At 56.7% G+C, this 13,685-nt stretch overlaps 1 protein-coding gene across 7 annotated transcripts in view; it reads right to left on the bottom strand.

Moving 5' to 3' along the window:
* Positions 1-13,685, bottom strand: part of COL7A1 (collagen type VII alpha 1 chain) — a 274,004-nt gene that overhangs the window by 227,757 nt on the left and 32,562 nt on the right. For all 7 annotated transcript variants that reach the window (XM_061552025.1, XM_061552030.1, XM_061552024.1 and 4 more), the window contains exon 8: positions 1,768-1,923. In XM_061552025.1, coding sequence (XP_061408009.1) covers positions 1,768-1,923 — 156 coding nt within the window. The remainder of the gene's footprint in view (positions 1-1,767; positions 1,924-13,685) is intronic.

The following is a 13,685-nucleotide window of genomic DNA, read 5'->3' as shown; positions in this document are numbered from 1 at the left end:
GTGGTCATGGTGGTCATGGTGTTGTTGGTCGTGGTGTTGTTGGTCGTGGTGTTGTTGGTGGTGGTCGTGGTGTTGTTAGTGGTGATGTTGGCAGTGGCCGTGGTCATGGTGTTGTTGGTGGTATTGTTGGTTGCGGCGGTGGTGATGGTAGTGGTTGTGTTGTTGGCGATGGCGGTGATGGTGGCTGTGTTGTTGGTGATTGTGTTGTTGGCGGTGGTGGTCGTGCTGTTGTTGTTGTTGGCGGTGGTGGTTGCAGTAGTCGTAGTGCTGGCCAGCACAAGGGAAGCAGAAGCGGTCCCAGGGGAGAGAACACAACGGGGTCCCGTGTCTAGACGGCTGCCGGAGTCGGGTTCTGTGGCTGTGTTTGGAATTCTTCTCCTTTAATGTAAAGTGACCTTGCAGCCGCACCCACCGCAGCAGACTTCCATGCGTGGAACCCATTATTTTTCACGCCAACTGCAGGAGCCCACCCACCTCACGACCGCGCGGGGATTCGAGATTAAAGGTTACACGAACTGTAAAAGATTCCATTGCGCTGGCTGCGCATGCGTACGCGAGCGCGTGCGTAAAATCACTCGCGAGCCGCCGTTGCGGCCGTGTTTTACAACGCCGCCGTCGTATTGAACGCCGCGAAGACGGCTGTAAATTTATTTCGGACTCTCTGTGCGCGAAGACCCCCGGGCGGTGCGTGGGACTGCCCTGCGTGTGGCCGGATTAGGGTTCTTGTAGGCCCATAGGCACTTCTGTTCATAGTCCTTCAGTGACAACTCTCTAGAGTTGCACTGCTGCTGGCCCATGTCACTACCACCACTGTCACTTCTTCAGTGACAACTCTCTAGAGATGGTGCTGCCCCGTGTCACTACCACCACTGTCACTTCGTCAGTGAGAGACAATCTCTAGAGATGGTGCTGCCCCGTGTCACTACCACCACTGTCACTTCGTCAGTGACACTGCTGCTGCTGCCCCATGTCACTACCACGACTGTCACTGCTTCAGTGACAACTCTCGCGAGTTGGTGCTGCTGCTGCGTCATAGGTTTTGCCGCGTGAGTTCTCGTGTCACTTTGACGAGCTGTGCACAGGTCATGAAGGTTGTACGCGGTGTGTGTGTGGATAGTTCCAGAAATTATGCAACCTCATGGTCGACATTTCAATATCGTTCTAATAATACATTCGGGCGTCCTTTTGAAGGTAACTTATCTATAAGTGAATAGAATACAGTACATGACTTTCTAATATCATCATGGTTTGGCTCATGCGAGACAATGATTGAACCATCACCAATCCAGCATGCTTAGGGGTCTCATGTGTGTTACACACTGCTGTGTGTAATGTATGTTGTGCTCACCATGTATGTGGTGTGCATCACGTGTGTTGCTGTGTACGTCAGTCACGTCTTCACGGGCGACACGTGTAGCGATCGCATCTTGCGTGTCACGTGTGCGTTGTCCACGCCGTGCATGGCAAGTATTGCTCATCACGTGTTACGTGTGTTGCGCGCATCATACATCGTGCAGTCATGCATGTTGGACATTGTGCGCATCACGTGTGTGTGCTTGCATGTTCCATGCACCTCCCGTGTCACAAAAATCGTGTGTTCCAAGTTGTGAATGGTCATGTGCGACATGCCCCGCACGTCACACAGTATTCGCACGTGCAACGCACGTCACATTCGCGCGTCGATCGCACACCGCCCGCACGGCGCGTCTGCGACACCCATGCCAGTGCGTCGTCGCGCGTGTCGGGCGTGCCACGCGTGGCCCTTACGTGTCCTCCCGACGGTGGAGACCACGGGCCCCGGTCCGGTGGGCGACACGGCCTGGATGCTGAGGGCGTAGGCTGTGTCCTGCGCCAGGTCGGTCAGCGTGTGCGACGTCGCGTCGGCGCCCACGATCACCTCCTGGCCCCCGCCGCCGGACCCACCTGACCCCCGGGGGTCGGGGAATGGGGAACCACCGAAGGGGGGGGGGGGGGGCAAGGGGCAGTGACGTCAGCGACGGGGATGAAAAAGGGGTGCCCTTCCCTCGGTGCTTCCCTGAGGGTCACAGAGGTCAAATCGATTGCGGTCATCGCACGCGTATTTTGGTTTATGCTGATCCACGAAATCTCTTTGCCGCTGAGACTATTTCAACTTTTCCCAGAGTTGTATCCCGATCGGTGTCGCGTCTTGAGTGTCAGCATGTGCCTTAGAACACAAGCACAAGGGTGTAAGCTTGCAAGCTTAACGGAAAGTAGGCTGGCTCCCTTAGTGAAGTGGTTTGGCCGGCTTGTTCTTTTATTCTGAAGGTCACATGTGCATTTGTCATCCGCGGTGTTAATAATCAAATGCTCCAAGTAACTAGATCCAACTGCAAAAGATGAAGTCACGCACTCAGACGTATGGGCAGACACAGGGACAGACACAAGGGAAGAGGCAATAGGGAGATGCACGTGTAGATGCACGGGCAGACACAGAGCAGACACAAGGATAGAAACACAGGAAGATGCATGGATAGACACAAGGACACACACACACAGGCAGGCACACGGGCAAACACACAGGCAGACGCACGCACAGACGCATGGTCAGACGCAAGGGCAGACGCACGCACAAAGGCACAGATGTAACGTACGCCCACAAACGTAGGAACAAAGCAACAGCAGCCGCGGCAGCCAACAACATTCACCGCTAAGTGGAGGTGACATCACCTGGCCGTCTGTATTGGGTTAGTCAGAACTTCACACAGACACACACAGAAACGCACACACACAGACACACACACACAGACACGCGTGAACATGCGCGCACACAATGGGTGCTCCAGTGCGGCAGACTGTCTGAACGAGAACTCGGCCCAGCACCCGGCACGAGCCTCCGCTGCCGCTGGCAGGAATCCAACACAGTCACCCATTTCATCTAATAATAGTCGCGATAGTCATCAGCCATGATCTATCCACTGCTGTATGAAGATCTACCCCCCAAGCCGTCACCATCTCTTACGGCCCTGCGATGCAATAGTCCATCCGACACGAGCTTATTTCATCGTTCCACCTCCATGGCGGACATTCTGTCTACCAACTTTGGCTGTTACCAGTCGATGTGTTCCTCTTCCTGTCTCTCAGTGTCATTTCAATGATGCATCGCCCCTATTCTTCTGTGCACACTTTTAATCCTTTTATCCATTTTCTATCACCTGCAATGACGTGGGACTTCACATACGTCGTGTGTTTATCCAAAAAGCTTTACTGAATCTCCTTTTTAAAGAGGGTACTGCATTGAGATTTTTGGCCAATTATCTAGAATTAATATTTAGCATGTGGCAGGAAAACCAGAATTTCTGGAGAGAATCCACTCATACGGACAATAACAACTGAACACTCCACGCAGATAGATTCACGAATCCATTGCTGTACTGCAATCTCCGCACCACCTCCAGCGCAAGTCTGGGACTCCCATCCAAGCACCAACCCGGCTCAACCCCACTTTAGTTTCTGTGATCTGACAGGATGGGGCTCATACGTACGAGTGAATAAAACTCATGCAACCGCAATGTCCTTGCCAGCAGGTTTTTCTCACTCATCTCGGCATGATCCAGCAACTCTCTTTGCCTGCAAGAGCACCGGATGATGCACAGCTGCGCTTCCACCGCACTGGGCCACATTCCCGCAGTGCCAGGTGGTCACTGTCCACATTCTGGCCACATCTTTACTTGCTTCCACTGTCCTCATCTGCTCCGTGGGATTTCCCCCCCCCCCCCTCCTCTTCCACCCGGCGCTGCCGTCACCGCTGCCACCGCCGGGAAGGAAAAACTCGGCAGGGTCCTAATGGAGGCCAGGCCTGGGCCAGAAACCCTCACACGAGACAGGTCAACCAGGGACACACATCTTGCGGGCGGCGTCGCCACCTCGGCCAGATGAAAGAGAGAGAGAGACGCTCGATCCCACGATGGCGAGTAACACTGGGCCGCCGAAGTCTAGGATCAGTCTTTGGGCTGATCGTTACGGACCTGTGGGACCAGACCTCACTTGAGAAAACACGATTTTATCGGCGTGCTGTTTAGAGTTTTGCACGAGATGAAGCGAAGTTTCGCACAGGCGGCTACGCGGATCTGGAAGTAAACAAGCCGACGGGCGTGTGCACTGCCCCCCTTGCCCCCACCACCTCCCATGCTGGTGTAGGACGTGTCTGTTAAACTAAAAAAAACGTTTTTATTTGACCAGGTAAGGCCCCACTGAGCTCTATAGATTAGGTTCAGAAGCGACCTGGCTATCACAAATGACAGCCCAACGAAGTGGCTTATCACGTGGACTATTTATAGCAGCCAAATACTCCAAACGCACGTTGATTCTAAATGTGGATAGAAAAACCGGAGGACTCGGATGAAGATCCACACGACCATGGAGAAAACACGCAAACTCCACATATACGGGCGCCACGGTCAGGATCGAACCCACGACCTCCTGCATACCAGGCCAGGTAGTTAACATCTCGCCACTCTGGCACTCCCAAAGGTTGGACTAACATTGCACTCATCGGTAATGCGATGTGTTTTTTTTTTGGCGATTTAATCTCCCATTTGTCTTGTTTTACAGTCGTTTCAAAATCCCTGACCCCGCGGCACACCACCACGAGAAAGTCAAGTACGTAATAATGTACGGAGGATTAGAAAGGAGTGAAAAAGCAGAGGGGATTCCGGTACGGAAGTCCCCAAGACGGAGAAAGATAGTGGCACGGCTCAAGATGAGCGGCAGGAAGAGAGGAGGAGGAGCGCCGGTGCGGGAAGGGGAGGAGGAGGAGAGGGAAAAGGAATGACCGGTGTCGAGATGTCGTGGGTGAGACGGTGGTGACCATGATGATGATGATGGTGGAGGGAAGAGAGGGAAAGGAGGATGTGAAGGAGTGAGAAGAACCGAGGTGCACGGAGGTGCAGCGTCTGTTGACACCCGGGGACGTGCTGGGGAGAGGGGAGGGACTCCGAGTGTGGGTAGCTACACAGATGCAACCTCAGCGATGGCACTCCGGGGTCGAATCAGTGAGGAGGCACTTTGTGAGGCTTTGTGGTTCTGCTGCCTCTTTGTCACGGCGGAAATCGCGCTGCACTCTCACCACCCCACTCTGCCTTGCCTCTCGCTGTTGTCGTTCGTACCGTTGGGTTTACTCCGTCAGGCCAAAGGTAAAACGAGTGTACAATGTGCACGTAGTTTGTAAATAATAAATAAGAATAATATCTTCATTAGTATTGTCACAATCATAGTTGTATGAAGTAAATAGCATCTCAATTGGGTCGCCACACGACAGGTGAGGCAGGCTGCGGCCGCCTCACAACACGGACAGGTGGATGAGCTGGGAGTGTGAGTGATGAACTGGGAGTGAGTGATGGGCTGGGAGTGAGTGATGAACTGGGAGTGAGTGATGGGCTGGGAGTGAGTGATGAACTGGGAGTGAGTAATGAACTGGGAGTGAGTGATGGGCTGGGAGTGAGTGATGAACTGGGAGTGAGTGATGGGCTGGGAGTGAGTGATGAACTGGGAGTGAGTGATGGGCTGGGAGTGAGTGATGAACTGGGAGTGAGTGATGGGCTGGGAGTGAGTGATGAACTGGGAGTGAGTGATGGGCTGGGAGTGAGTGATGGGCTGGGAGTGAGTGATGGGCTGGGAGTGAGTGATGGGCTGGGAGTGAGTGATGAACTGGGAGTGAGTGATGGGCTGGGAGTGAGTGATGAACTGGGAGTGAGTGATGGGCTGGGAGTGAGTGATGGGCTGGGAGTGAGTGATGGGCTGGGAGTGAGTGATGGGCTGGGAGTGATGGGCTGGGAGTGAGTGATGGGCTGGGAGTGAGTGATGGGCTGGGAGTGAGTGATGAACTGGATGAGTGATGGGCTGGGAGTGAGTGATGAACTGGGAGTGAGTGATGGGCTGGAAGTGAGTGATGGGCTGGGAGTGAGTGATGAACTGGGAGTGAGTGATGGCTGGGAGTGAGTGATGGGCTGGGAGTGAGTGATGGGCTGGGAGTGAGTGATGGGCTGGGAGTGAGTGATGAACTGGGAGTGAGTGATGGGCTGGGAGTGAGTGATGGGCTGGGAGTGAGTGATGGGCTGGGAGTGAGTGATGGGCTGGGAGTGATGGGCTGGGATGAGTGATGGCTGGAGTGAGTGATGAACTGGGAGTGAGTGATGGGCTGGGAGTGAGTGATGAACTGGGAGTGAGTGATGGGCTGGGAGTGAGTGATGAACTGGAAGTGAGTGATGAACTGGGAGTGAGTGATGGGCTGGGAGTGAGTGATGAACTGGGAGTGAGTGATGGGCTGGGAGTGAGTGATGAACTGGGAGTGAGTGATGGGCTGGGAGTGAGTGATGAACTGGGAGTGAGTGATGGGCTGGGAGTGAGTGATGAACTGGGAGTGAGTGATGGGCTGGGAGTGAGTGATAGGCTGGGAGTGAGTGATGGGCTGGGAGTGAGTGATGGGCTGGGTGAGTGATGAACTGGGAGTGAGTGATGGGCTGGGAGTGAGTGATGAACTGGGAGTGAGTGATGGGCTGGGAGTGAGTGATGGGCTGGGAGTGAGTGATGGGCTGGGAGTGAGTGATGGGCTGGGAGTGATGGGCTGGGAGTGAGTGATGGGCTGGGAGTGAGTGATGGGCTGGGAGTGAGTGATGAACTGGGAGTGAGTGATGGGCTGGGAGTGAGTGATGAACTGGGAGTGAGTGATGGGCTGGGAGTGAGTGATGGGCTGGGAGTGAGTGATGAACTGGGAGTGAGTGATGGGCTGGGAGTGAGTGATGGGCTGGGAGTGAGTGATGAACTGGGAGTGAGTGATGGGCTGGGAGTGAGTGATGAACTGGGAGTGAGTGATGGGCTGGGAGTGAGTGATGGGCTGGGAGTGAGTGATGGGCTGGGAGTGAGTGATGGGCTGGGAGTGAGTGATGGGCTGGGAGTGAGTGATGGGCTGGGAGTGATGGGCTGGGAGTGAGTGATGGGCTGGGAGTGAGTGATGGGCTGGGAGTGAGTGATGAACTGGGAGTGAGTGATGGGCTGGGAGTGAGTGATGAACTGGGAGGGAGTGATGGGCTGGGAGTGAGTGATGGGCTGGGAGTGAGTGATGAACTGGGAGTGAGTGATGGGCTGGGAGTGAGTGATGGGCTGGGAGTGAGTGATGGGCTGGGAGTGAGTGATGGGCTGGGAGTGAGTGATGAACTGGGAGTGAGAGATGGGCTGGGAGTGAGTGATGGGCTGGGAGTGAGTGATGGGCTGGGAGTGAGTGATGGGCTGGGAGTGATGGGCTGGGAGTGAGTGATGGGCTGGGAGTGAGTGATGAACTGGGATGAGTGATGGCTGGGAGGAGTGATGAACTGGGAGTGAGTGATGGGCTGGGATGAGTGATGAACTGGGAGTGAGTGATGAACTGGGAGTGAGTGATGGGCTGAGAGTGAGTGATGAACTGGGAGTGAGTGATGGGCTGGGAGTGAGTGATGAACTGGGAGTGAGTGATGGGCTGGGAGTGAGTGATGAACTGGGAGTGAGTGATGGGCTGGGAGTGATGATGAACTGGGAGTGAGTGATGGGCTGGTAGTGAGTGATAGGCTGGGAGTGAGTGATGGGCTGGGAGTGAGTGATGGCTGGGAGTGATGAACTGGGAGTGAGTGATGGGCTGGGAGTGATGATGAACTGGGAGTGAGTGATGGGCTGGGAGTGAGTGATGGGCTGGGAGTGAGTGATGGCTGGGAGTGAGTGATGGGCTGGGAGTGATGGGCTGGAGTGAGTGATGGGCTGGGATGAGTGATGGGCTGGGAGTGATGATGAACTGGGATTGAGTGATGGCTGATGAGTGATGAACTGGGAGTGATGGGCTGAGGAGTGAGTGATGGGCTGGGAGTGAGTGATGAACTGGGAGTGAGTGATGGCTGGGTGAGTGATGGGCTGGGAGTGATGGGCTGGGAGTGAGTGATGGGCTGGGAGTGAGTGATGAACTGGGAGTGAGTGATGGGCTGGGAGTGAGTGATGGGCTGGGAGTGAGTGATGGGCTGGGAGTGAGTGATGGCTGGGAGTGATGGGCTGGGTGATGATGGGCTGGGAGTGAGTGATGGGCTGGGAGTGAGTGATGGGCTGGGAGTGAGTGATGGCTGGGAGTGAGTGATGGGCTGGGAGTGAGTAATGGCTGGGAGTGATGGGCTGGGAGTGAGTGATGGGCTGGGAGTGAGTGATGAACTGGGAGTGAGTGATGAACTGGGAGTGAGTGATGGGCTGGGAGTGATGATGGGCTGGGAGTGAGTGATGGCTGGGAGTGAGTGATGGCTGGGAGTGAGTGATGGGCTGGAGTGAGTGATGGCTGGGAGTGAGTAATGGGCTGGGAGTGATGGGCTGGGAGTGATGGGCTGGGAGTGAGTGATGGGCTGGGTGAGTGATGGGCTGGGAGTGAGTGATGTGCTGGGAGTGATGGGTGGGAGTGATGATGGCTGGGAGTGAGTGATGGGCTGGGTGTGATGATGCTGGGAGTGAGTGATGTGCTGGTGTGAGTGATGGGCTGGGAGTGATGGCTGGAGTGAGTGATGTGCTGGGAGTGAGTGATGGGCTGGAAGTGAGTGATGGCTGGGAGTGATGGGCTGGGAGTGAGTGTGGGCTGGGAGTGAGTGATGGCTGGGAGGATGGCTGGGAGTGAGTGATGGGCTGGGAGTGAGTAATGGACTGGGAGTGAGTGATGGGTTGGGAGTGAGTGATGGGCCAGGAGTGAGTGATGTGCTGGGAGTGAGTGATGTGCTGGGAGTGAGTGATGGGCTGGGAGTGATGGGCTGGGAGTGAGTGATGTGCTGGGAGTGAGTGATGGGCTGGGAGTGAGTGATGGGCTGGGAGTGATGGGCTGTGAGTGAGTGATGGGCTGGGAGTGAGTAATGGGCTGGGAGTGATGGGCTGGGAGTGAGTGATGGGCTGGGAGTGAGTAATGGGCTGGGAGTGAGTGATGGGCTGGGAGTGAGTGATGGGCCAGGAGTGAGTGATGGGCTGGGAGTGATGGGCTGGGAGTGAGTGATGGGCCAGGAGTGAGTGATGGGCTGGGAGTGATTGGCTGGGAGTGAGTGATGAACTGGGAGTGAGTGATGGGCTGGGAGTGATGGGCTGGGAGTGAGTGATGGGCTGGGAGTGAGTATGGGCTGGGAGTGAGTGATGGCTGGGAGTGAGTGATGGGCTGGGAGTGATGGGCTGGGAGTGAGTGATGGGCTGGGAGTGAGTAATGGGCTGGGAGTGAGTGATGGGCTGGGAGTGAGTGATGGGCCAGGAGTGAGTGATGGCTGGGAGTGAGGATGGGCTGGAGTGATGGGCTGGGAGTGAGTGATGGGCTGGGAGTGAGTAATGGGCTGGGAGTGAGTGATGGGCCAGGAGTGAGTGATGGGCTGGGAGTGATGGGCTGGGAGTGAGTGTGGCCAGGAGTGATGTGGGCTGGGAGTGATGGCTGGGAGTGAGTGATGAGCTGGGAGTGAGTGATGGGCTGGGATGAGTGATGGGCTGGGAGTGAGTGATGACTGGGAGTGAGTGATGGCTGGGTGAGTGATGGGCTGGAGTGAGTGATGGGCTGGGAGTGAGTGATGGGCTGGGAGTGAGTGATGGGCTGGGAGTGAGTGATGAGCTGGGAGTGAGTGATGGGCTGGGAGTGAGTGATGGGCTGGGAGTGAGTAATGGGCTGGGAGTGAGGGATGGGCTGGGAGTGAGTGATGGGCTGGAGTGAGTGATGGGCTGGGAGTGAGTGATGTGCTGGGAGTGAGTGATGGGCTGGGAGTGAGTGATGGGCCAGGAGTGAGTGATTGGCTGGGAGTGATGGGCTGGGAGTGAGTGATGGGCTGGGAGTGAGTGATGAACTGGGAGTGATGGGCTGGGAGTGAGTGATGGGCTGGGAGTGAGTGATGGGCTGGGAGTGAGTGATGGGCTGGGAGTGAGTGATGGGCTGGGAGTGATGGGCTGGGAGTGAGTGATGGGCTGGGAGTGAGTGATGGGCTGGAGTGATGGGCTGGGATGATGGGCTGGAGTGAGTGATGGCTGGGAGTGAGTGATGGGCTGGGAGTGAGTGATGGGCTGGGAGTGATGGGCTGGGAGTGAGTGATGGGCTGGGAGTGAGTGATGGGCTGGGAGTGAGTGATGGGCTGGGAGTGATGGGCTGGGAGTGATGGGCTGGAGTGAGTGATGGCTGGGAGGAGTGATGGGCTGGGAGTGAGTGATGGCTGGGAGTGAGTGATGGGCTGGAGTGAGTGATGGGCTGGAGTGAGTGATGGGCTGGGAGTGAGTGAGGCTGGAGTGAGTGATGGCTGGGGTGAGTGATGGGTGGAGTGAGGATGCTGGGAGTGAGTGATGGGCTTGGGAGTGAGTGATGGGCTGGGAGTGAGTGATGGGCTGGGAGTGAGTGAGGGCTGGGAGTGAGTGAGGGCTGGAGTGAGTGATGGGCTGGGAGTGGTGATGGGCTGGGAGTGAGTGATGTGCTGGGAGTGAGTGATTGGGCTGGGAGTGAGTGATGGCTGGGAGTGAGTGATGGGCCTGGAGTGAGTATGGGCTGGGAAGTGAGTGATGGCTGGGGAGTGAGTGATGTGGGCTGGGAGTGAGTGATGGGCTGGAGTAGTGATGGTCTGGAGTGAGTGATGGGCTGGAGTGAGTGATGGGCTGGATTGAGTGATTGGTGGGAGTGATGGGCTGGGAGTGAGTGATTGGCTGGGAGTGATGGGCTGGGGAGTGAGTGATGGGCTGGGAGTGAGTGATGGCTGGGAGTGAGTGATGGCTGGGAGTGAGTGATGGGCTGGGAGTGATGATGGGCTGGGAGTGAGTTGGCTGAGATGATGGCTGGGAGTGAGTGATGGGCTGGGTGAGTGATGGGCTGGGAGTGAGTGATGGGCTGGGAGTGATGGGCTGGGAGTGAGTGATGGGCTGGGATGATGGCTGGGAGTGAGTGATGGGCTGGGAGTGAGTGATGGGCTGGAGTGATGTGGCTGGGAGTGAGTGATGGGCTGGGAGTGAGTGATGGGCTGGGAGTGAGTGATGGCTGGAGTGATGGGCTGGGAGTGATGGGCTGGAGTGAGTGATGGCTGGGAGTGAGTGATGGCTGGGAGTGAGTGATGGGCTGGGAGTGAGTGATGGGCTGGGAGTGAGTGATGGGCTGGGAGTGAGTGATGGGTTGGTAGTGAGTGATGAGCTGGGAGTGAGTGATGGGCTGGGAGTGAGTGATGGGTTGGGAGTGAGTGATGCTGGGAGTGATGGGCTGGGAGTGAGTGATGGGCTGGGAGTGAGTGATGGGTTGGGAGTGAGTGATGGGCTGGGTGTGAGTGATGGGCTTGGGATGGAGTGATGGGCTGGGAGTGAGTGATGGGCTGGGAGTGAGTGATGGGCTGGAGTGAGTGATTGGGCTGGGAGTGAGATGCATGGGCTGGGAGTGAGTGATGGGACTGGGAGTGAGTGATGGCTTGGGGAGTTGATTGATGAGGCTGGAGTTGCGTGAATGGGCTGGAAGAGTGAAGTGATGGGCTGGGAGTGAGTGAATGGGCTGGGAGTGAGTGATGGGCTGGGAGTGAGTGATGGGCTGGGAGTGAGTGATGGGCTGGGGAGTGAGTGATGGGCCATAAGGAGTGAGTGATGGGCTGAGTGAGTGATGGGGCCTGGGAGTGAGTGATGGGCCTGGGAGTGGATGAGGAACTGGGAGTGAGTGATTGGGCCTGGGAGTGAGTGATGGAACTGGGAGTGAGTGATGGGCTTGGGAGTGATGTGAATGGGCCTGAGAGTGAGTGAGGGCTGGGAGTGAGTGATGGGCTGGAGTGAGTGATGGGCTGGGAGTGATGGGCTGGATTGAGTGATGGGCTGGGAGTGATGGGCTGGGAGTGAGTGATGGGCTGGAGGTGAGTGATGGGCTGGGAGTGATGGGCTGGGAGTGAGTGATGGGCTGGGAGTGAGTGATGGGTGGGAGTGATGGGCTGGGAGTGATGGGCTGGGAGTGAGTGATGGGCTGGGAGTGAGTGATGGGCTGGGAGTGAGTGATGGGCTGGGAGTGAGTGATGGGCTGGGAGTGAGTGATGGGTTGGTAGTGAGTGATGAGCTTGAGTGTGATGGGCTGGGAGTGAGTGATGGGTTGGGAGTGAGTGATGGGCTGGGATGGGGCTGGAGTGAGTGATGGCTGGGAGTGAGTGATGGGTTGGGAGTGATGATGGGCTGGGTGTGAGTGATGGGCTGGGAGTGAGTGATGGGCTGGGAGTGAGTGATGGGCTGGGAGTGAGTGATGGGCTGGGAGTGAGTGATGGGCTGGGAGTGAGTGATGGGTTGGGAGTGAGTGATGGGCTGGGTGTGAGTGATGGGCTGGGAGTGAGTGATGGGCTGGGTGTGAGTAATGGGCTGGGAGTGAGTGATGGCTGGGAGTGAGTGATGGCTGGGAGTGATGGGCTGGGAGTGAGTAATGGGCTGGGAGTGAGTAATGGGCTGGGATGAGTGATGTGCTGGGAGTTGAGTGATGGGCTGGGAGTGAGTGATGGCTGGGAGTGAGTGATGGGCTGGGAGTGAGTTATGGGCTGGGGAGTGGTGATGGGTTGGGAGTGAGTTGGCTGGGTGGAGTGATGGCTGGGTGAGTAATGGCTGGGATGAGTGATGGGCTGGGTGAGTGATGAACTGGGAGTGAGTGATGGGCTGGGAGTGAGTGATGGGCTGGGAGTGAGTGATGGGTTGGGAGTGAGTGATGGGCTGGGAGTGAGTGATGAACTGGGAGTGAGTGATGGCTGGGAGTGAGTGATGGGCTGGGTGTGAGTGATGGGCTGGGAGTGAGTGATGGGCTGGGAGTGAGTGATGGGCTGGGTGTGAGTGATGGGCTGGGTGTGAGTGATGGGCTGGGTGTGAGTGATGGGCTGGGTGTGAGTGATGGGCTGGGTGTGAGTGATGGGTTGGGAGTGAGTGATGGGCTGGGAGTGAGTGATGGGCTGGGAGTGAGTGATGGGCTGGGAGTGAGTGATGGGCTGGGAGTGAGTGATGGGCCAGGAGTGAGTGATGGGCTGGGAGTGATGGGCTGGGAGTGAGTGATGGGCTGGGAGTGAGTGATGACTGGGAGTGAGTGATGGGCTGGGAGTGAGTGATGGGCTGGGAGTGAGTGATGGGCTGGGAGTGATGGGCTGGGATGAGTTGATGGGCTGGGAGTGAGTGATGGGCTGGGAGTGATGGGCTGGGAGTGAGTGATGGCTGGGAGTGAGTGATGGGCTGGGATGAGTGATGGCTGGGAGTGAGTGATGGGCTGGGAGTGATGGGCTGGAGTTGAGTGATGGGCTGGGAGTGAGTGATGGGCTGGGAGTGAGTGATGGTGGGAGTGATGGGCTGGGAGTGATGGGCTGGGAGTGAGTGATGGGCTGGGAGTGAGTGATGGGCTGGGATGAGTGATGGGCTGGGAGTGAGTTGATGGGCTGGGAGTGAGTGATGGGCTGGAGTGAGTGATGGCTGGGAGTGAGTGATGGTTGGTAGTGAGTGATGAGCTGGGAGTGAGTGATGGGCTGGGAGTGATTGTGGGTTGGGAGTGAGTGATGGGCTGGAGTGAGGATGGGCTGGAGTGAGTGATGGCTGGGAGTGAGTGATGGGTTGGGAGTGAGTGATGGGCTGGGTGTGAGTGATGGGCTGGGAGTGAGTGATGGGCTGGGTGTGAGTAATGGGCTGGAGTGAGTGATGGGCTGGAGTGAGTGATGGGCTGGGAGTGAGTGATGGGTTGGAGTGAG

This window comes from Lethenteron reissneri, chromosome 15, assembly GCF_015708825.2.
Source record: "Lethenteron reissneri isolate LAM-NWPU_2019-01 chromosome 15, ASM1570882v1, whole genome shotgun sequence".
Classification (NCBI taxonomy): domain Eukaryota; kingdom Metazoa; phylum Chordata; class Hyperoartia; order Petromyzontiformes; family Petromyzontidae; genus Lethenteron; species Lethenteron reissneri.
Note: the sequence above shows the minus strand (reverse complement) of the source record. Positions and strands in the feature narration are given on the sequence as shown.